Source organism: Prosopis cineraria, unplaced genomic scaffold (genome assembly GCF_029017545.1).
Source record: "Prosopis cineraria cultivar Desert tree isolate PC_DT_omini unplaced genomic scaffold, ASM2901754v1 PC1, whole genome shotgun sequence".
NCBI classification, from domain to species: Eukaryota; Viridiplantae; Streptophyta; class Magnoliopsida; order Fabales; family Fabaceae; genus Prosopis; species Prosopis cineraria.
In genome coordinates this window covers 41608910-41631940 of record NW_026555332.1, presented here as the reverse complement: position 1 = coordinate 41631940, position 23031 = coordinate 41608910, and the positions used below count along the sequence as shown (strand labels likewise).

Sequence of the window (23031 nt, the reverse complement as noted above, 5' to 3'; positions counted from 1 at the left end):
TACAACATACAAATCTGAAAATCCTTTCCAATGAATAAGATAATATTGGAGGGGACCATGTGGTTCATGAACAATATGTGCTTCCATATTTACAATAACATCAACACTAGAGGGCATAGTAGACGAATTAGATAGAGCAAAAGCCTATTGAAATTGGATACCATCATTAATTGTCTCAAAATTCTCACCTACCATATGTCGAATTTGCTTTCATAATTCCTCTTATTGATTAAGAGTTGCCTCTTGAGTCTCAACAATGCTTATATTTAGGGTAGGAGCAAAAACTTCAATACGATTTGATCAGACTTCTTTAATTTTTATGTCGTCACATGCCTCAATCTCAAAATCGACAGTGACATTACTTTATAGCACCACTGATATAGGTGCATGGTCTTGGTTATGCATATTATCTCATTCAGGAATCAAAATATTAAGGTCTTTATGTTTTAAGACACTATCAAGAGGATTAAGAGTTATTTCCTTTTGATATGACTTCTCTCTCTCAACTTAATAGCAATGCCCTTCTTTTAATGTGGATTGACTGGAGCTTTGGAGTTCATCAATTTTATCTTTCACAAGTTCAACGAGTTAACATGTAAAATTCAAGTCTGATTGATCCACTAAATCATATTGGTGGTGATATTGATGGTGATTGGCATAATCACAATAGTGATGGTCAACATAATCATATTGATAATGATAATTATATTGATGATGCTCAATATAATCACATCGACAATTGAACGAGGTCATAACATCATAATTGAATGTGATTTTTTTGGGTGATTGTAGGTAATGGAATGTGCGATTTTTTTTTACTAGAAAGCTCTAATATCCTATTTGAAAAGAGGTTTTCAAGTTGGCCTCACTTAAAAGATGGAGACCCTATTTAATAAGTCTAGCCCTCCAAAAACTCAAAAGTTCCTTAGGGACAAAAAATGTAAAATAAGTAACAACCTGGGTGAAGCCTTCACAGTGGCCTCCGAGAGCTTGAAAACCCTTTAAAGAAATTGATAGAAACTCCAACTAGCCTAAGGTAGATAACTATTTATAAGGTGAATTTTTTTAAAGGGTTAAGTCAAAGAAAAATCAAATAAGTGAATGAAGAAAAGGAAAAATGTAATAAATAAAGGAAGAAAAGAAAATATGAAAAATAAAATAATATCAAAAAGAAGAAATATGATAGAATGGCTTAAAGTGAAGGAAAGTGGAAACAAACAAAAATAATAGAAAAAAGGAATAAGAAAAGAAGACAAATAGCTAAAATTTAGGATTAAATAACCTTACTGAGTAACTTAAGAAGTCTTAAGTTAAAAACTTATCTCCCAAAGCCTTTTTCGTATGATAATTCTTGATACTAAAAAAGGGTTTAATAGTATAAGCAAAGTGGTGGGAACCTTGACTCTGATACCAATTGATGCAGAACAGGAAATGAGAAGGAGGAGAGAATATAGAAAAGGAAGAAAGGAATTAATAGAGAGAACGGAGAGAAGAGAAAACTCAGAGAAAAAGTAATATAATAGTAATTCTTATTCAATCAAATATGCGTACAAATCAAATGAATTAAGGTGCTATTTATAAACCTCAAACCAATCTTAAAAATAAATGCATGAAAATTATATATATTATAAAATTAAATAAAGAGGTAACAATAACTGAAAAGATAATAATAAATGTTAAAAAATAATAATAATTTAAATTAAAATAAAATATACGTAATTAATATGAGAGCAAAATATCTTCTACCTTCAAATATGTAATATCTTTGTAATATCTTTAATTATTTTTTTTTTCTTCCCATCACTTAGCCTTTCAAGTCGTGAATATTTCACTGTACATTTTATGTTGACAAAATAATGACACAACCACTCAAGTACTCTAAACAAGTAAAAGTTGAGTGGCAAAAAAGAAGAATAAGAATCAAAAAATGTAAAAGAATATAATACAATTGCAAAAATAAAAGAGGGATCCCTTTGAATTTGTTCTTTTATCCATATTTATAAAAATATAATTTATGTCATAATTTATAAAATAGTGTAATTGTTGTATGTAATAAAAAATGACAGGTTGTTGAGAATTCTAAAGAACTATTTTTTTTTTTGCCAATATTCTCTAAGCATTCTAAAAACATGTATTTTCTACAAAAGTTTTACACTATATGCTTGATAAACAAATACAAGATGTGTATAAATAAAATATTCAAAAAAAAAATGATTGAATAGAGGAATTCTAAAAAATTTAGCCATCTCAAAAGGTGTCAATATCAATGGTATTGATAATATTTGTTTTAAATTTCTTAATTTTAAATTGTGCAACACACGAGAGACTGTTTAGTTACATATGTAATACCTGCTAAGATGCCAGTTATGCAATGATAAAAACCAACACCATGATACTAATATTTTTATTTAGTATTAATATTAAAATCATGGAGAAATAAACCAATCACCCCCTAAACCTTAGGTCCAGTTATACTCTAGACTTTGAACTCATTTATAATGCAAGTTGTTCCTTAATTTTTAAAAACTGTATAATTTGACTTCTGTCACTAACAAAAGTTAATTTTGAACTTTAATTGATTAAAAAATAATAAAAAATATCAAAAAGTAAAAATAGCTTTTGGTCATTTTTATAACTTTTTTGGTCTTTATCTATAATTTTTGAGTCTTTTGTTGTAATTTTTAAGTCATTTTTTATAATTTTTTGATTAACTAACAAAGTTCAAGGTTTATAGTGTTACTTTATATAAAATTCAAAAGATAATTTACTTATTTATCTTAAAATTATCAAGAAAAGCTATTTCAACAAGCCAATTTATCCATTACAAATAAAGCACAACACCATAAGAAGGAAGAATGGATAAAAGGATATGTGAGATCATTAATGAGAATAGAAAGCTCTTGCATATCAAAATAAAAGGATGATAATAAAATCTCATTATCAAGTTCTTTAAAATGACATAATTTCTTTAAAATTTTTGGGTACCTTTTTGACATTAATAATTTTAAGTTGAATGATTAAATTGCCCATCGTTTAAAATAAATATAACAGCTTTGGCTTTATTTTTTCAATCATAACTTTTATTTTATTAATCATAAAAAGTGAACAAGAACTCACAGCTTCACACATGAAATTTTTTTTATGATCAATAAACAAGTTTTTAAAGTACACAGTCCTAATAACAACTTTTATTTAAATAATTTTAATTTTAATTATGTAAATCATAAAAATAAAATAAAAAATCACAACTTTTCACATGAAATTTTTTTATCATTAAAGTCTAAGTTTTAAAAATAACCAGCCACAATTTTTTATTAAGCATTCATTACTTTTATTATTAAACAAAAAAAATCAAAACTTCCTACATGAACCCATTATTTTTGTTTTAAACAAAAAATAATTTAGTTATTTAACCTAAAATTATTAATGTCAAAAGGGATTTTGAAGGACCTCATTGTCATTTATGCATTTTAATAGAATTTTATTATCATTTTTTTCATTAAAATTCATCACACAATCCCTCAGATTTACAACTAATCAATGATTCTAAAAGAAGTTAATTAAAACTTTAATTTTCTTAAAAGTTGTATATTTTTAATTATATTTTCATTAAATATTTTATATAAGTATTTTAGCATAAGTGAATTAAATTCAAACGACTAGTCTTTGGACTTCAAATGATGTAGAGTACACAGGTCTAATAACAAACAAGTCTTACGCAAAGCTTTGATTCTGATATTGTTTGTTAGAGAATTAGAAGCGACTGCCTAAGAATAGAAGGAGAGGAAAGACATACAAAAATAGCAAAAAAATGTCATATTTTAACTGAAAACCTCAACACTTAAGCATATGGGTCATTCCTCTTTATTTTACATTAATTATTAAACCTAATTTTATCTAATATAAAACTTCTTACATCATTTTATGTCTACTCACACTTGACAATCTAATAAAAATATTATAAAAATTACACAATATCTTACATAATGGATTAAACAAAACTTTCAGAAAATATATATTATTATGGACCAGAGGAGTACTTGAATAATCCCTTGTAATTAATTAAGCGTAGTGAAAATCTTAACTACTATCTATTAAACGTTGGCCAAAAGAAAATGAGCGTTCTGAAGCCGTTGAGGGCGATTCATTAGACTTTACCAAATGTTCCCCCGCACATTAATCATGATTCATGACCCACGTCGAGGATCACGACCCCCGGGCCACGAGTCACGACACGAGTGATTAGTTAGTTGCCACTTGCCAGCAAACTCGAAACTCGTGTTTGCACTTTGTACGAATCAAAGCATTACATGTGATTGTGAACCCTCCCAAATCCCCGCCTTGTCGCTTTCCCGTATCCGAAAATTTATCAATGTGCCCCCTCAGCACTCTGATTCAGATCAAATCTTCACTTTAGAAGTTAATATTTTCTCTGGAAACAATATCAAATCGTTCGCAGTGATCTAATCCTTCTCAAGGTATACACAAAAAGCTTTCCATATTATTAATCAATTTTTAGGTCTGATAATTACTATAATATAATAATACTAGCAAAACAGTATAAAACAAAAAAGATATTTATTTCGGCCCAATGAGATATGGTCTACCTGATCATTAGTTGGACCGAAGCGACTCAAATTAAGTACCCGACAGGTGTTACAATTCCCATGTCGGAGAAGAGGAAAGAAAGGCAACCTAATTCAACATCACAAGAATGCAATGATCAGGCCCCACCAAAGTGAGGCTTTGAACAAACTCGTTGCAACATCGATTTATTAGAAAGTGAAATGGGTTGGGCTCCGTTTCTCAGAATCTTAGTCCTCGTTTTGTTTGTCATGTTGCAAATTGTGGGAAAGGATCCGTTATATTGATGAGTTAACTTCTTGTTATTGGCTTATCATTAATTAATTACTTAGCTCCTTGTTTGTAAAAAAACAATTAGAGATCATATGTGATTTTGATTAAAAATATTAAAAAGTCCAATTTAGTTTAAAATAATGAATTTTAAATTTGAATGTCCGATAAACACGTGATACTCTTCATTGGAACGATGTTCAAATCTGGACCCAGAATCAAGGCATATGCTCGTTACTGGAACTGATTCAAAAATAAGGATCACCTCTTCACCAAAAAAATTATTTTCAAGGGAAAAAATTGTCAATTTCATTATCTGTAAGACTAGAAAAAGGAAGCACGACGCATGAATTCCTCTCGCGCAATACTCGAACAAGATCTGGACAGATCATCGTTATCGGAAAAATCAGTTTTTTTTAAAAAAAAAAGGGAAAGAAAACTAAAGATAATTTGTCTATTTCACTGCCAGCAAGTTGCAACTATTCCGTCCTGTACATCGATTGAGATTACGATATAGGAAGACTTTTTTGCACAGCGCATTAAATCACCAAAAGAAAAACTAAAAACAAAAATGGCAATAAATGGACATAGAATTTTAAAAATTATAAATTTAATTTAATTTCAAAGGTGCAGACTATGCAGATGTCAGATTTATTTTTTCTGATTTTATTTATGAATTATTTTTAATATATTTTATTGAAATTTTTAAAAAATTAAATCTTATTAACTTTTATCTAAAAATTTAATAAATTTTTATCTTTATGCTTTAATAAACACAAAATGAACTATCTTTAATACTCATTCTATTTAAAAATATAAAGCATTTTTAACTGAATCTTACATTTCAGTAAAGTAATTATTTACTTTTAAATTAACTTTATATTTTTATATTTACTCATATTAAATATTTTATAATAAATATAAAGTCATTCATTAATACAGGCACTTAAAAAAATAGATAATAATTATATCTTGTAAGATTAAAAAATATCTTATATTTTTTAATTTTTAAATTTTTAAAAAATATTTTATATTTTTAAATAAAAGGAGTAATTTTTTATAGTATTTAATAAGACAAATGTAAAAATAAATGTAATAAGTAATGAGGTGATTTATAAATAAAATTAAAATTAATTTTTTATTTCTGCCTCTTAAATGAATAGAACCAGGTTGCCTTTAATTTTCTCGAACCGTATCTCACGGTGTCATTTGACTGGCAGAGGTCTCTTCACTTTTTTACTCTCTCATTTTTTTTTACTTTTCTCATCTTTATCGTTCATTAATTTTATTATTTTAAAAAATTATTTAATAAAATAATTTAAATAATAAAAATAAGGAAAGTGAAAAAAAATAGAGAGAAAAAAATAAAAAACCTCTCTCCCATCATTCAACAAGTCCACTCCACCTTTCTTCGCATTGAAGATTTTACTGAAATTTTAATTTCTGTTTATTTTTTATTTTTTTTAAGAATATAATATAATATAAACTCGGCCATGAGGTTCGCATTATTTAATTTATATTAAAAATAAAAAAATTAATCTGTTTAATTTTCCTGCCTTTCAAATGACACGATAAAGGAAATCATTTAACTTCGATCAAGTTCAACTGAGGAAAAATGACCTTGGGGAGCCAAAAGATATAAAAAATAAAAAACAATCAAAAATCTCTATATAAAATTTTTATCTGTTATGAAAATTTAAATGAAAAATAAACCTAAATGAATTATTAATAATTTAAAATAAATTAGAGTAAAAAATATTAAAATTTAAATAGATATTCATGAATAAAATATTAATTAAAATTAATAAATATTCATTCAGATTGTAATAATTAATTTTTAAATAAATTTTATATAGAGGTTTTGATTGTGATTTTTTCAAGATATTATTCAACAAAGGATAATAAAGTAATTTTGACAGCGATGGCTTTTTTTTTTTTTTGGGGTTCCTCGTAACAACGATAAATGAATAAAAAAATCCATTAGTCAAGCTGAGAATGTAAGATTGATCGCAAATAGTCTTTGACAAGATTATTTTCAAACTTCACGGGGTAACGCAAAAGTTCCAGCGGGTAAACAGGTACAATTGTCTGAATGGAGATTTGCACTGAGTTCCGAGAAAATAACTAGTAACAAAAAATAGAGAAATTTAGGTTCGGAGCTCAGGACCCAAAATTCAAGCTCCCTAATTCAAGACTTCAGAAGTCTAGTCCGTGTCTGACTTAAACCCAATTTGACTTTAAGCATCCATCCATTCATCTTGGCCTTGATTACCTTTCTCATTGGGAAAAGAACGGCCACAGATCTTACTCCCAAAGAAGACAAATATCAACTGCAACAATACCATTAAAAAAGAAAATTGCCGAACCCTAACAGAACCAGATCAGCCGTTGATGCAATTCTTAACCTTTGCATTAGGAAAGGGCAACTGGCTCTGCCCCCTTACACGTGTCATCTTAATTTTGCATCCTGCCCCGCACAACCCCGTCCACTTCACGGTCACGTTCATGGTACTATGATCATGATAATGACTCACCGGGGAAATTTACTAAACCCTTTGTCACTTTGAGTTCCCTTAATCTCCCAAGCCCTGTTACCGGTTCTACTCCTGGCTTTGTGTGAATCTCGAGAGTAGTTTTGGCAGCATCCAAGGCAAGAAAAGGGGAACATCAGGCTTCTTAGTGAAGAAGAGCGAGGAGACCTTCTACCAACAAGGCCATTACAACCTCGGGGGATCACACTGTTACATCGGAGGAGGAAATCGTTCGCGTGTCTAACGAAACTAGGAAGACGCCAAGCAAGTCATGATCCTCTCCGTGTGGGAAGACCAGTTACTACTCCACAAACCAGTTCCACTGTGTTCTCAAAACCGTGCCATGGTCATAAAACATACAGAACTTCCCCCATCACTTGCCAGAAAGCAACATGACCCATAATTCGTGGTCTATACAGAGACTGAATTCATTTCCCTCTTCCCATACAGAGGTAAAAATCGAGAAATGGAAAATTTCAAAAACTAAAAGTTCGCTTCTTCTCTGAACTTAGCAGGAATACCTCCACACATTGGCGTTCCCATCTGACTTATTTTTTTTAGTTATGCGCGTGAATATCAACCATCGACAAACGCATACAGTACCATCACAAGTTCACAGACAACAAATCCCTCTCGGTGACAGTAGCTAATGTCATGCAATTTATAAACCAGAGTTCACAAACTCCTGAAAATATACATCACATAAACGACTTAGATAAAAACTAGGAGCTTGGATCCTACATATCAGAAAACTATACATAAATGAGATTAGAAGACAAGACACAATAGTTAATACATATCAATAATCCATTGTCTACTGCCTATACAAAAGCTTCAGATAGCTTATCGCCCAAAATAATGCATTGTAGTCTTGATCTTTTCAGAAACTACCCAGGAAAAAAGAGATCCTAAACTTCTAGTCTTCAACCGTGCCTGTGGAATTAATTATTTACATAGCATCTCCGACTTGTTGCTTCCAAAATAAATCATTACTATTAGGCTCCCTGATTCCTCACATTCTATGCACAGAGCTGACGAATCAGAGAAGGCAGCCATAAGAACCCAAAAAGGCACCGCCAATGACCGTGAACAAAAACCAGAGCCACTCATCCCAAAACCAGCATCCGGGGCTTGGAGACGTACTTCACTTGACCAGCTCCGAAACCCAACCAACATCCGGAGCTCCAGCAGATGTGCTGGGACCCGATCGACCCAGAGAGTTCTCTTTACTGAGTTTCTCAAACATCTTCGCCCGTATATCCCTTCCAGATTCCACCCTCTCCATCGCAGGCTCCTCCTCGCAACTCTGGTCCCAAAGATCGAAGTAGTTAACACAAGAACGGATCGGTGCCTCGGTAGGGGTTGACGGGAGGCTGCAGAATCCTGGACGGAGCACCGATCCACGTGGAGACCCAAAACGAGGAGACCCCACTGGAACATTTCTTGACGGCGGAAGTGACTTTACCTTTCCAAGCTGTAAATTACGCAGAGAAGCCACCATCTCATTGATGGAGCTCGAACCCAGAGAGCGGCTCAGAGACTCTGTCATCGGCGACATAGGAGGAGATTCCGCAGGAGGAGTTGCCGGAGGGGAAATAGAACCCGGAGACGACATGAATGGAAGCGTTTTGGCACAAGAAGACTCAATCGCTTGCCTGAGAGGAGACCCATCATACGAGTCCACCGAATTAGCACTCCTCGGACTCTGCTGAGGAAGGACCCTGAGTTGCTCCGGCGTGTGAGCAAAGAAACAGACCCTTCGGCGGCAACTGGTGCCATCCTTGCATGGCTGAGTACGATAACGGGCTGGATGAAGCCAGCACTCGAACACGCCGTGAGCAAACTCGCACGCATCTCCCTTCTTGCAGTTCCCTTTGCGAAAATCAGGGCATGCAGTACCCGAGTAGTGATAATTCCTCGGGTCCCTACGGCGAGCCTTCTCTCCAGGATGAGCATAAGGACACTCAGTCCAGTCATGTGACCGACCACGTGCGCACCTCCTTACCTTGAACTCGAACATGCGGAAATGGTCGCAGGAGTAGGCGTCCACCGGAGCGTCCGGCTCCCGTCCAAGAATCTCGGAGTCGGAGTCGATATCGGCGTCGTTCGACGGCAGATAACGCTGGAGTGCCGTCAGCGCTTCTTGCATATAGTACGGAGAGTAATCACCGCCGCTGGCATTGCCGTCGGAGCTTGCAGACATGCCGCTCATCGAGTAAGGAGAGTACATCTCCGGCATCAGATCATCGATGACCGGCCACGGCGGTATGTGAACCGTCGGATTTGCGTGACGGGGCTCTCCGAGCATCATAGAAGAGGACTTTCTTGAATGTTCACAAGAAAGCATCATCGTTGTAAGCCGTTTATAAACTGCCACGGAATTGTCGTTTAACCGTGGTTAGGTTAAACATAACCATGGTTGAGCTTGATCGATGACCGACAAATTTTACTGCGGTTAAAAGTAGCGAAGTTTCTAGCGGTCCGAAGGAGAAACGTGACAGACGGCGTATTAGTGAGCCACGTGGCTAGATATAGGGTGAGGTGTAAGTGCCATGGAACTCTTAATCCACGTGGTAAGAACTGATTGGATGGTGATGGAAACATGGTCAGCGAGCTTTTGTCCCTCTGAGTTTTACGACGCCCCCAGTCTTTGGAAGGCGAGGGAGCGATCGATACGCAACACTAGCTTTTCTTTTAAAAAAACAAAAAAAATCAAGTAAAAGGAAGGGGGAATATTGGTAATATTAATATTAATAAAAATAAAAATAAAACTGGACATAGTTTTAATCGGGAAGTGGGGGTGAATTACTAAATTATGAAGAAAACGGAAAACCGATGGGCTCAAGGTCGCAGAGTTATAATCTGCGGGAGTGTTGTTGATAACCATGTCAGTTAAGGACCTGGGAAGTAACAGCGTGCTATGATGAGATGAGAGCAGCAATACATGAGCTATGAGATATACGCTCATCTTGGGCCTATTGATCCACAATATTCTGTCCATCCACTGAAACAAGAAGCGATCTTGTTTGAATTAAACCTTTTCAGTTTATGGGGAACAAGTATGAGTGAGGATTTGATTCCCTGTAAAACTCTTGGATGCATGTGTTGGTGCAGAATAATAAAATGTGGCCGCCGAGTATCTGACATTTCATGATTCACAGTGCGGTTCGTTAATTAGTTGACCTTGCGAATGTTTTGTATCCGTTTGGCTTACAGTGGGACAAGCATCCCTAGATTGGCCGTTCATCGTTTTTCTTTCTACAAGGTAAAAAACTGCCAGCAATATAAGCCGAACATCAATGGCGTCCTTTTCTTTCTTTTTTTTTTTCATTTGTTTTTGGTTTGAGAACATCAATTGTGTCAAATCTCCTGAAGTCATTCAATCGTGCGCTTTTACATTAGAAGATTAAGAGAGCCTCCAACTAAAATCTACTTTCGATTATACGTAGAGCTATAATTAAGAAGACACATACGAGAAGCTCCTATGTGAAAAATAAGACCTATTCATACGGTTAAGCCGGGGGGAAAAAGTGAACTGATCAATAGATTATTTTATTTAAATTTCAAAATTAGTCGCGGCTATTTTTTCCTTTTTAGTCTCGTATTTTATTTTTATAATTAAGTAGTTATCTATAACATTCACATATTTTTATCGATACATTAATATATTTAATTAAAAACAAATCATTTTTTTTTATCTGATTCTAATCAACAAACAATTTTTTTTTTTTTTGCCATGGTTCAATATCTGACTGGTTTCCAAGGCACTTTTTTGTTTTTGGTGGATCGGCTTGAACTCTAGATAGATAATAAGCAGATACTTTTCCTTTTCCTTTTATCTTCTTTTTTGTCGTCGGCTATCACTTCGTTTACAAATCAAGTGTCACGATCTTTTATTAAGCAGATCCATGATTAGAAATTAACAAGTGATTTTCGTACCAAAACAAAAACAAAAAGAAATTAGCAAGTGTTTAAATAGCGATGTACAGTAAGCAAAACAATTTAAGAAAGGGGCTGGCACGTTAGGGGAAAAAACACAGTTGTACTTATTTAAAGCAAGCGAAAAATGTATTTAATTATATAGAAAATAAATTATAATAATCACGCCGGACAATTATTTTACTGTCCCACAATATCATCTATAAAGATCAGAAGGGAGTTAGGCGGAGTAAACGAAACGATAGACACGGAGAGTGGGATCGCATGAGGGCGGCTTCACGAAGCTCCTGATGAGGTCGAGAGAAGTCAGGAATCCGAAATCGTGTTCAATATATTTATAAAAAGAAATTGATCAAACACGAAACTTTCACAAAGTGGGACCTCAGAAGTTGAGATTGCACCCGAACAAGAATCTCAATAATGACCGGGGCAATGCTTACCTGGTTTAAAATCAAATTATTATTTTCGTCCATCACGAAATTAGCGGCTTCATAGGGTTTTTCCCACGGTTCGTTAGTATAATCTGAAGTATGCAAGAATTTTCATATTATATTCCTCGCAAAAACAAAAGAATTTTCAGATTCTTTTACCATCGAATTTTCAGATTCAAAGCAGACGTGACAGTGTGTATTAGACTTGATAATATAATGTATTGGTGGTCTTGGAGAATCACAATGTGGGGGTTTAAATGTTGACTTTGTTTTAAAAATTTAAAGAACTTATTTTTAAAATTTGGCTGTAATATTATATAACTAAACATTATTATGCCCGACTTGGATGACTCTATATCTACTCCACTAGCTGGACCTTCACGAGTGATGGCACTGGTAATTTACCCTCCCACCACCTCGACCTTATCGGTTTCCACTTACCACTCTCTTTTGTTTTTTCCCATTGAAGAGAGTACTGACGACTGACGAGACTAATAAACACAGACAAAGCAGCTAGAAAATTACCAATATAACATAAAATTAGCTAGATGCATGGTTAATTAATATACATGTCCAGTGTGAGGAGCAATAGGCAGAGCCAAGATAATGCTTGTCAGATATTAGAGAGATCGTTTTGTGAGACATGAAAGAAGGAAGGCGAGGAATTTAAGAGGATGAAGAGACAGAAAGGAAAGGGGGTGGATTGGTCGAAGTTGGGACGTCAAAATCCCCGGGGGGGTCAAGTATGGATAATTATCACAATAGGAGAGGCATCCAAATTGGGTGAAAATGATATATTTGGCGGATTGCGAACTTTACAAATGATTCTCTTCATTATTTTTTGTTCCCATTCGCAACCCTTCTATATTGACCAGGCACAATCTTCATCCACTCCATCAAACACTGCCTCCCAATTCCCAGGAATATCCAATTCCCCCCTTCCCCATCATATCCCGGAGGAGGATATTAAATAGGGCTGGGGATGGGGGGGATAGATTAAGGACTACATGAAATTAAATAAGGAGGATAGTGACATTTTGTGACGAACAAACATTTTAAAATATCAAATTTGGTGAGATGGTGCAGTCGCAAAAATGGATCAAGAGGCGGAATTAACAATTGAGGAATGAAGGCGAGAGTGCTGGGAAGCGGGGAGGGGAGTGGAACGAGCGGATGATGTAATGATTCATGAGGGAGGGGAGGGGCATGTCATGTGAAAGAAATCACTGCTTTTTCTCTCCCCTCTGCCCTTGCGCCACCTGTCCCGGGTCACGTGAGCAATGGGCGAAAAGGGACACATGGCCTCACGCAAAGGACGGCATGACCCTGAAGGATGCAGTCTCCGACAAAATGGAGCATTGCCATCTTCCAAAAAAAAAAAAAATGGTGCTCCCCGAGGAACCTCTCTTTGGCTACGGCACAGGTACGGAACTCGTTCCTCCGTCCACGTGTCCTCCCCTTGTTTTGTCCTCTCCAGTCTTCCCCCCCATTCTCCTCCCACCTGTCTCGTCTTCCTTTTTCTCATCCTCAGGATTCGTCTGACCCTCTCCCCTCGACCTTTACTCAATACGAATTTTTTTTTTTTGGCAACCCCATGAGATTTTGGGAATATTACCAGCCACACAAGGCATGAAGAGAAATATGACAAAATATATCTGATGGTGTGTAACTTGTCCAAAGGTGAATATTGACAGAAGACGCGGAAGCAAAATCATATCAATTCAGCGTTACAATCTTAAAACCCAATAAAAGTATAAAATAAAAAAATAAAATGTATAACAAAAATAAAAAATAAAATAAATAATAACATAATAATTAAGGAAAAGATCTTCTAAAACACCTGTTTCTAAAAACCTCAACATTCAAAGACATCACAAGAATTGTTCACACTCTTGATCATATTTGTTTCTTACAAAGAATGCCACTGCAAAGCATTAAGACTTACAAAAGTTAGAAACTTTAAAATGAATAATTTCACCCAACTTCTCTTTCCTTTACAAGACAAAACACGCCTAATATATACAGGCTTGTGAAGAAGGCTATTTTCTAAAATAAAAACATTAATTTCCTAATACTAGAAGAAGAATGAAAAAAATATAAAATAAATGAGAAAATATTCAGCCACATAATTTAAGAAATTTGATCCTGAAATTATGGGATTACAAGACTTAAAAATTAATATAATTAATTCTAATTTTTGATTAAATTTAAAATTAAAAACCATGACTAGTCTTGCTCGTTAAGAAAGAGAGTCAAGTCAATTACCACTAAATTATGAAAACAATTAAAGAGACAATTAAGAGATCATAAGGGATTCAAAATCACATGACCATTGACCTTTTCACTATGGTTTCATGACTTTTTGCTCACAAGAGGCTCTACCTATAGTATTCCTTACATTAGGCTGAAGTTTGCACTTACCGGGCTTAACTCTTCGTGGATTTGAATCTTAAGCATATTATACGCGCCTAAATGCGCTCCTTTAAGCTTAAGAGGAGTGTTCCAATGCTTTCTAAGCTCTTGGACTTCTTGCACAAAATTGAATAATGCTTGCTTCATGGCTTTAATTCATACTCTTATTATTAGATCTCTAATATGATATAAAGGGTCTTTAGGCATGTTAGATTGAAAGTGTTGGGCTCCTTGCTTCTTGCCTTAGACTCCTTTCATGCCATCATACTCATGCTTGCTATTCTCAAACTTCATTGCCATTAACGCCATAACATTTGTGCCATGGGGTCTATTGAATATTGAAGGCCAAAAACCTCGAGTATTGTTGCAACTGTTGAAGATTCCTATGTAAAAATGGGATCGTGTTTCCATTGACTTTCTTATGAGGTTACCACGTATCTTGTCCAACCTTGAGGTTCTCTCGATAATAATAGATAGATTGACCAAGTCTACACATTTTCTAGCCGTAAAGGCTAACTATTCCCTGAAAAGGTTTGCAGAAGTCCACATTCAAGAAATTGTGAGATTACACGGGGTGCCAAAAGAGACTGTGTCAGACTACAATCTTGAGGTTCACATTAAACTTTTGAAAAGCACTACATCAGGCCATGTGTACCAAGTTGAAATTTAGTATGGCATGTTACTGATAGTCAAATTGAGAGAACCATCCAAATTCTAGAAGATGTGCTACAAGCTTTTGCTATAGAGTTAAGTGATAGTTTGGATAAGCACTGACGTTTGGTAAAATTCACTCACAATAACAATTTTTATTCAAGCATTCAAATGACTCTATATGAGGCTGTATATGATAGAAAGTGTAAATTGCCTATTTGTTGGACCAAATTAAGTGAAAGAAGCATTATAAATCTGGATATAGTTAATCGAACCATTGAGAATATTAAAATAATTTGACAGAACTGTCAACTGTTCAGAGCAGATAAAAAAGTTATACAGACAAGAAGAAGAGCTCATTGAAATTTATGATGAGCAGTGACCAAGTGTTTCTGAAAGTCATACCAATGACTGAAATTGAGAGGTTCATTCATTTTTCTCTTAAGAGTTTCAAAGCCTTAAAACTCATTCAAGAAGTCAAGGTTGCTAGTCATAGTTCAAAGGATTGGGTTCAAAGATCTTTTTATTCTTCTTCTTCAACAACAATCAAATATGATTTTGGGTTTAAAGGTCTTTGATTTTGGGTTAAAATTTTTTTACTTTGATTTGTTGTAAAAGGTGATTTGATTTTGTTGTAAAATTTTATTTTGATTTGTTGATTTCCTCCCACCACAATCATACTAGTTTTCTTTCCCCTTCTTCATGTTCTACTTTTGCTTGATTGTTCTTGCCTTGTCTTCTTAGTTCGCTTCGTTTGATTGTCTTGGTTTATTTGTTTTTGGGAATTGGATTGAAGTTCATATAACTCAGATATTCCAGATTGAGAGAGGGATGAAGAATAAAAGAAATTGACCTGGCAATGAAAAAAGAAAGAGACTTCTCACATGAACTCCGACATGACCATCATTTAATAATTAAATTTAATAAATTCCCTAACAATCAGCTAACAATTAAGGCAACATTATGCCAAATTAAAAATTGTTGAGATTAAATTATATCAAAAAATACTTTAAGATATGAAGTGACCTTGCGTGAAAATTTTGAAAATAAAGATTCATTTGGTTTCCTCACATTTAACACTTGAAAAGAACTTTTATGAATATTAGGAAGTCAAAAGTTTTTTGGTGTTTTAATTTTTTTCAAAGCACACTTTCAAAAGTTCATTTAGAAAGCTTTTAAAAGTCTATTTTCTCCACTTAAATTGGAGTAGCTTTTGTATTTGGAAAAGTTAGCTAGAGCTTACAATATTTTAAATATTTTTTTTACCATGTTGCCCCCCTTTCTAGATACCATAAAAACCTCTCCATTGTGAATAATTTGCTCACCATATTGCTTATACTATTTTTATTATATATGTTTTTCAACAAAAAGAAATTATATTATTTATGCATCCTTTTATTATATAAATTATTTAACATATCAAATCTTACGTTATTTAAAATCTTTACCACACATTTTTAAAATATGTCTAACATATTGCATTAATATAAAAAATTTATAAATCATTAATCAATATCTTTTTTAATAATTATATATTTAAAAGTTCATTTCACTATCATAATTTAAATAATTTTTAATTTATCAAATTAATTTTTTTAAAAATATATTTAAATATAAATTTTATTATAGTAAATAACTTTCACCGCTGGATAAACTTTTAACAAATAAATTCTTAACAAACTTAAATCCAAACACACTGAATTTATACATTAACCCAAACAATAACACAGCGTAATTTTTTGTTGGTCTGACAACTTCGCGTAATTAATGGTTGAATTTGTGGCCACTGGTGTAAGTCAACGATCATGTTAAGACCAAAGCCAATAATAGAGTCAGGGTAATCATGACAAAAGAAAAAAAAAAAAGATAAAAAAGAGTTCACTCATTAATTAGCAAAATCTTCTAACCGTATATGGCAAAGGCAGAGGACAGTAAGACATAACATTTTAAGTTTAATTTATATTTTTTTATTTAAAAATATAAAATATTTTTAATTAAATCTTATTTTTTAATAAAATAATTATTTATTTTAAATTAATTTTATTTTTTATATTTATTTCCATTAAACGATATAGAATAAAAATCATTTATCAATAAGAACACTCTTGACAAAAAGATAATAATTATACTTTAAAAGGTTAAAATTATCTTATATTTTTAAACATTTAACTCCTTAAAAAATATTTTATATTTTTAAATAGAGGGAGTATTTTTTTTTATAATTTACTATGTCTAAATTTATTTATAAAAAATAAGTTACAATTAAAATTTAATTATAATTTATTTATCATTTTTATAGATAGCAATTTAATTTATGCTAACAAGTTAGGGCAAAATAAACTGTACGTGGTAACAAGGAATAGGAGATTTTAGGGCCACTTTGATTGCCAAAAAAATATGATAATGAAATGAAGTGAAAAAATTAAAATTAAAATGAAATAAAACTTGGCTACACCATCCTATCACTATAATTATTTTTCCACAGAAGCTCTTTGCCTCATCAAAAACGAGTTATCCCAAAGCCACCTGCTTTACAGTTAGACGGAAGAACTACTTGATATCCCTATACATAATTGGCCGTCGTGTCTTGTGGAACATCTGGCGGCGGCGGCGGAGTCTGAGTCGAGGTACGCAAATGCACTCCTTCACTTTTTTAAAAAATTATAATTAAAATATATAAAATTTATAACTTTACATCTCATATTTTTAATAGTTTACACTCTTTAAATTAAATAAAAAATAATGAGGATCAAAAAATTATTAAATATATGATATTAAATAATTTAGATAAGATATGAAGAACATATTTATAATTAAAGATTATGTCAATCTGTTTAACATAAGTTTTTTAAAATAAAAAATGATGATAAAATTATATATGTTATTATGGTTTTAATCCTAATATAATTATTATTTTTCAAAAAATATTATTTTTTTATTAATTATTTTGCACCCCTTGATTATGAGTTTTGGCTCTGCCACTGTCTGGTGAAAAACATACATAAACAATATAATTTAAGTCGTATTTAAAAATACTGTTCTTAAATTTTATTTCTTCACAAGGTGGAAACTCCTCAGGTTTGAACGAATTCTTCTTATCAGGGCAAGGTATTAGAACATCAAAAATTAATAGAATTTAATGACTCATGAAGTAAAGAGATAGTAGAGAAGAGAGGAGCCGGACTCAAAGGCCCGATGCCTCAGACTCATGGTTGGCATTGCGCTTTATAGGCAAAGACCGTATGACCGTTGGCTACAATTAAGTAGTGATAAAAAATGTTTTAATCACAATTAACAGTTAGTTATGGAAAATAATGAGGTCAACCAAATGGATTTAAGCAGGGGTCAAAGTAATTATATTTTAATGCAAAAAAATTCCTTTTAAAATAGTTATTCGTTTGCTAAAGAAACAATTAATGTGGCAGATTTTTTAACTTTACAAGGACATCGTATTGACACAGTTACTGTTTGCACGGATATTTCTCTTCACGATTGTAGTCGCGTTCTCTCTGATCATATTTTTGTCATGGCTGGATATAGTTAGCCGGTTTCTTGCACGCATTCATGGCCTTTATATTGAAAATGTAGGGGTAGTCTGGGAAAAAAATTAAAAAAATATATGAGAAACAAATTAAATTGATTAAATGAAGATCTTACATTTAAAATGGAAACGAACCCCTCAACTAGTGCTTACGACTAAAACGGGGGGTAGTGTTAAATTAGTATATATTAAGAATAGAATAAAAGAAACATGTTTTGGTAAGACATTGACTAACGGACATGGACAATAGCGAGGAAAAGCAAAAGAAGATTAAGAAGCCAAGGAGAGTCTTTTAAGGTGCACGGATGAGACAGGTGGTAGACTTTTTGGGTTGATCATAAAACTGTGTGGTGCACTAAGCAGCAAGCAATTTATCTCATTGTGTGCCTGTCAACGTTACTGGGATCTGCAATATCTCTCCCTCCCCTCTATCCGATAGCGATTGACCCCAAAGCCATAATCACCTACGATCACATCCAATTAAGATTCCCTCCTTTTTTTTATCATATACTAATAACGTAAACATTAAAATGTATACCCAGATTGATCAGTGTTATATTCATTTATTCTCTTTATTTAAAAATATAAAATATTTTTAATTAAATTTTATTTTTCAAAAAAATAATTATTTATTTTTAAACCAATCATATCTTTCTATATTTATCTTTATTTAATAGAGTATTTCACCTTAAAATAAATATAAAGTGATTTATTCAATAGAATACTCTAAAAAAACAATTATATTTTTAAAAATTAAAAATATATTATATTTTTTAACATCTAACTCCTTAAAAAATATCTTATATTTCTGAATGGAAGGAATATAACTTTTATATAGAGAAGGTATTATTTTTTTTCATTGTTTATCGATATTTTTTTGTTGGAGATAATTCATTTAAGTTATGATTGGACATTAAACGTAGATAGATGGTGCTATTTATTTTACATTCGTTATTTTTTTTTGTATTGAAAAGTTTATAAACTTGTATCACTAATAAACTTTATGGTGTGTTTGGATTAATAAAAACTTGAATTTGAATTTAAATTAAATATTTCGTTTGGATATATAAAATTTTTTGAATTTGAATTTGGTTTGAATCTAAATCAATTTTAAATTAGAATTCATTTATAATTTTAAATTATTTTTAACACCTAATTATTAAAAATTTTAATCATTTTAAATATCTTATTTTCTTTGCATTTTTACTATTAACACATCTATCATTATTGTATTTTTTTCATTTCTTGTTGATTAAAAAATTAAAATAAAATTTCAAATTTTTAATTTTTACTTTGAATCTAAATTAATTTGCCCTCACCATATTAGATTTTTAACTACTTAATCAAAGAATTTTAAATATATGAATTTCAATATTTCAAACTTAAAATTTAAATTCAAATACATCAATCCAAATATTACTTTATTTAATTTAAAACCCGTTTGTAGTTGAAGGCAAAATAATTATATTTTAAAAAAAAAATTGTCAAGATTTGGGTTTGTGGTGGACGGTGACGGCGGAGCATTGGCATCTGCATGGTAGTTGGAGATGCAAGTGTTGACTATGTGGAACTGAAAACAAATCTTTATTTACATGAGAAGGTGAAGTGGCCGAAATTTTATGGTACGAGGATGAGAGACGTGTCCCCCCCAAATGTGGCAAAGTCCCTCGTTTGTTTATTTGGGGATGCTTCCGCTTGCAAAGGATTCATCCACGGATATTCAATCACCTCATCTAATATCTCAATTTCCATATTCAACACATGCAGACTTGGCTTGTATGAATTTGGATTTCTATTCTCATCCCCTGATTAAAGGAGGTAAGGGAACAGGCAAATCATACTAGTTATTGAATTGGATAAAATTCTGGTTCAAAAATTATTTGTTAAAATTACAATCAATTTGTAATTACACTGATCATAAACAAAACATTTATTTAAACTAGTGAAAGCACATATTTAACAATTTTTACCAGTTGAATTGGGTAAATCCACCTCATTTTTAGTATTATACATCAATGCAGATTTACATTTAGATTTATGTATGTGTGTGTGTATAAACTCGTAGAGAACTGTGTAATCAAGAGAGGAGAAAAAAAGTGGGAGGGTGATTGATAGGAATTATGAGAAACATGGAATTATCCACTTCCCTTGCAATTCCATCATTATCATTATTACTTCCATCGACCTTACCCTACACTGCTTCGCCTGACCAACTCAGTACACTCATTCATCTCTTGCGCTGCACCGCTCGCCAAACCAAATGATTTCCGCTATCAATATTCACTGTCCTTCACCATTTTTTCTCTGCAGGGATTTATCAAATACTCTAAAATTAAGATTTATGAATTTTGTTATAGGTTTTTAAATATTTTTTTCTCATTTATTATTTTTCATAAAATATAAAATCTTCTATTTCTTCTTCAAAAAATCAAACTTCATAAAATTTACAAAATCTCAACTCTAGAAAATTTAAAAATTTAAATCTTCTTTCTATACAAGTGAAGCTCAACAAATAATCAGTGCCACAAATTATGGCTGAATCTCTCCTCACTCGCGTTTCAAACAAATTTTGGGTTTCTACTATCTAGTGCTTCCTAGGAAGAAAATTCCCGTCAAAGATTCCTTTTATTTCTTAATCGTCCGGTTCGTCTCGAGTCCCAGAACAGGATTTTGAAAATTTAACTTCCCCATCACCATGATTACAATTTCTGGTACTGAATTGAATATGGGATCCACGTGAAACACGCTAAGCCGTGCTTCCAATTATTATTTTATCGCATTCAAATGGCCTTTCAGCGGTAAAAAAAAAAAAAAAAAGGTTGTAACCGACGCTTTATTCCTATACCCTTGTTCGTTCTATTTTATCTTTAAATTTTACAAACAAAATTGAGCAGTTAAGAAACTTCATGGGTGAGATCATCCGGATACTAATAGTAAGTTACGTTGATCAAATGTAGGCATGCCATCTCGACGAGGGAAGGAAAAACGAAAAGGATGTTGAAAACATCGATATATGCTTAATGAATGAATGGCTGAAGCATCAATACAAGTTCAATTATTGTCCTGTCAGATTAAAATACACAAGCGAGGGGACGCGCGCGAGCGTGAACATTGGCTACCACACATAGGAAAAAAAAAATCTGCTCGCCCCTGCGCGCGCGCGCGCACACTAATCTTGCCAACTGAGTCGAAAGGCTCGTCATCGTTGAATTGAGTTACACCTGTCATCTCTATCTTGATTTTGTGTCGTTGAAGGGGTACGCGTACACGGTGTACACATTTTATGTTTATTAATTACATATTTATTGTTAGAATGTTTAAGTGTGGGTGAATTTGTGTTGGTTTTGAAAGTCACACGGAGAATAAAATTGAACTCGATAGTTAATATAAAATAAAACAAAAGAATTTATAACTTTGTGTCGAGATGTTGAGTTAAAAGATATAGTGTTTTCCATCACTTTTTACCCATTTGTCCTATTTTTGTTTTCATTTCCTGGCGGTGAATACATATTTGAGAAATTGATTTACTTTATGGACTTCTTTGTGGCGCATCAAATTTACTTTGAAACTCATAGCAATCTTATTTTATTTGCCATGCTTTCGACGAACAAATAGTAAAAAATTAGGCAAAAGTTGATGTGATGTGTTTGTTCGTCAATATCGTTGCGAGAAATCAGCCGAGGAGTCAAAACTCTGATAATTTGAAATATTATTCGAGATGGAATGGAATCACATTCAAAGTATACTCATGAACTGGAGAGTTATGATAATTTGTCGTGGCTAGGAAGAATTGACTAAGCATTATCTAATCAGGGAAAGATGAAGTCTTCACAATTAAGAGGGGAATCTCATGGAATAGGATAGTTAGAGAGAAAGATTATAGGAATATTAAGTTTGGAGAAAAGGAATAGTTGGAACGTACTTTTAGGGCAAGGAATTAAGTAAAGACAACGGGACCCATATGCTGCTCCAAACCCAAGAAGGCTATCATCAACGCAAATGTAGAGGAGGACTGTCCTGCAACTTGCTCGTGCAACTGTAATATTATAACACATAATCTCACTGTGGCATAATATAATGCTTCTACATATATATTATTGCTTCAACTCCACAACAAATCCAGACCCATGTGGATGTGGATCCACTCTTTTAAATAGCTTGCCTTGTATTTTAAGATTGAACCTGAAAAGGACAAGCGGATGAGATCCTTGTCCGCGAACACGAGGTTAGAAAAGGAGGATTGCTTGCTCATAATAATGGATAATAATAATAACTTTTGCCCATATTGGGTTTCAGCTAGCTAGGCCCTACGGGATAGACCAAGTATGGGTGGATAAAATATTATTATAAAAAAGTGAGTGGGCTGGGCAGATGGGCCCCGGGTAGGTATTGCAGTGAGAAAGAAGTAGTCATAATGGGGTGGCATGGTACAATAATGAGAACCCTAAATGGGAAAAAGGAGTGACTCGGTTTGGGTAGAGGAGACCGGTGGGCTGGACCACGGAAAAAATATCTGGTTCGGTCGAAGCAGGTTCGGCTTATTGGGACTGTATAGGACGGCTATATATGGCTACTGGAAGCCCACATTGAGATATTTATTTCATCGCTATCCAGGAGGCCTCCTTTCGCAATTCAGTCAGAATCATGATCACCTTGGGAATTAGTGGTGAAA

General features: G+C 32.9%; 1 protein-coding gene across 1 annotated transcript; it reads right to left on the bottom strand.

Annotated features, from left to right (window-relative positions):
- Positions 1-8022: 8022 nt before the first annotated feature.
- On the bottom strand, positions 8023-9716 carry LOC129303105 (zinc finger CCCH domain-containing protein 20-like). Its single transcript, XM_054942156.1, has one exon. It carries the CDS (start codon positions 9694-9696, stop codon positions 8530-8532), a length of 1167 nt encoding a protein of 388 aa, XP_054798131.1. The 5' UTR covers positions 9697-9716; the 3' UTR covers positions 8023-8529.
- Between the last annotated feature and the right edge of the window lie 13315 nt (positions 9717-23031).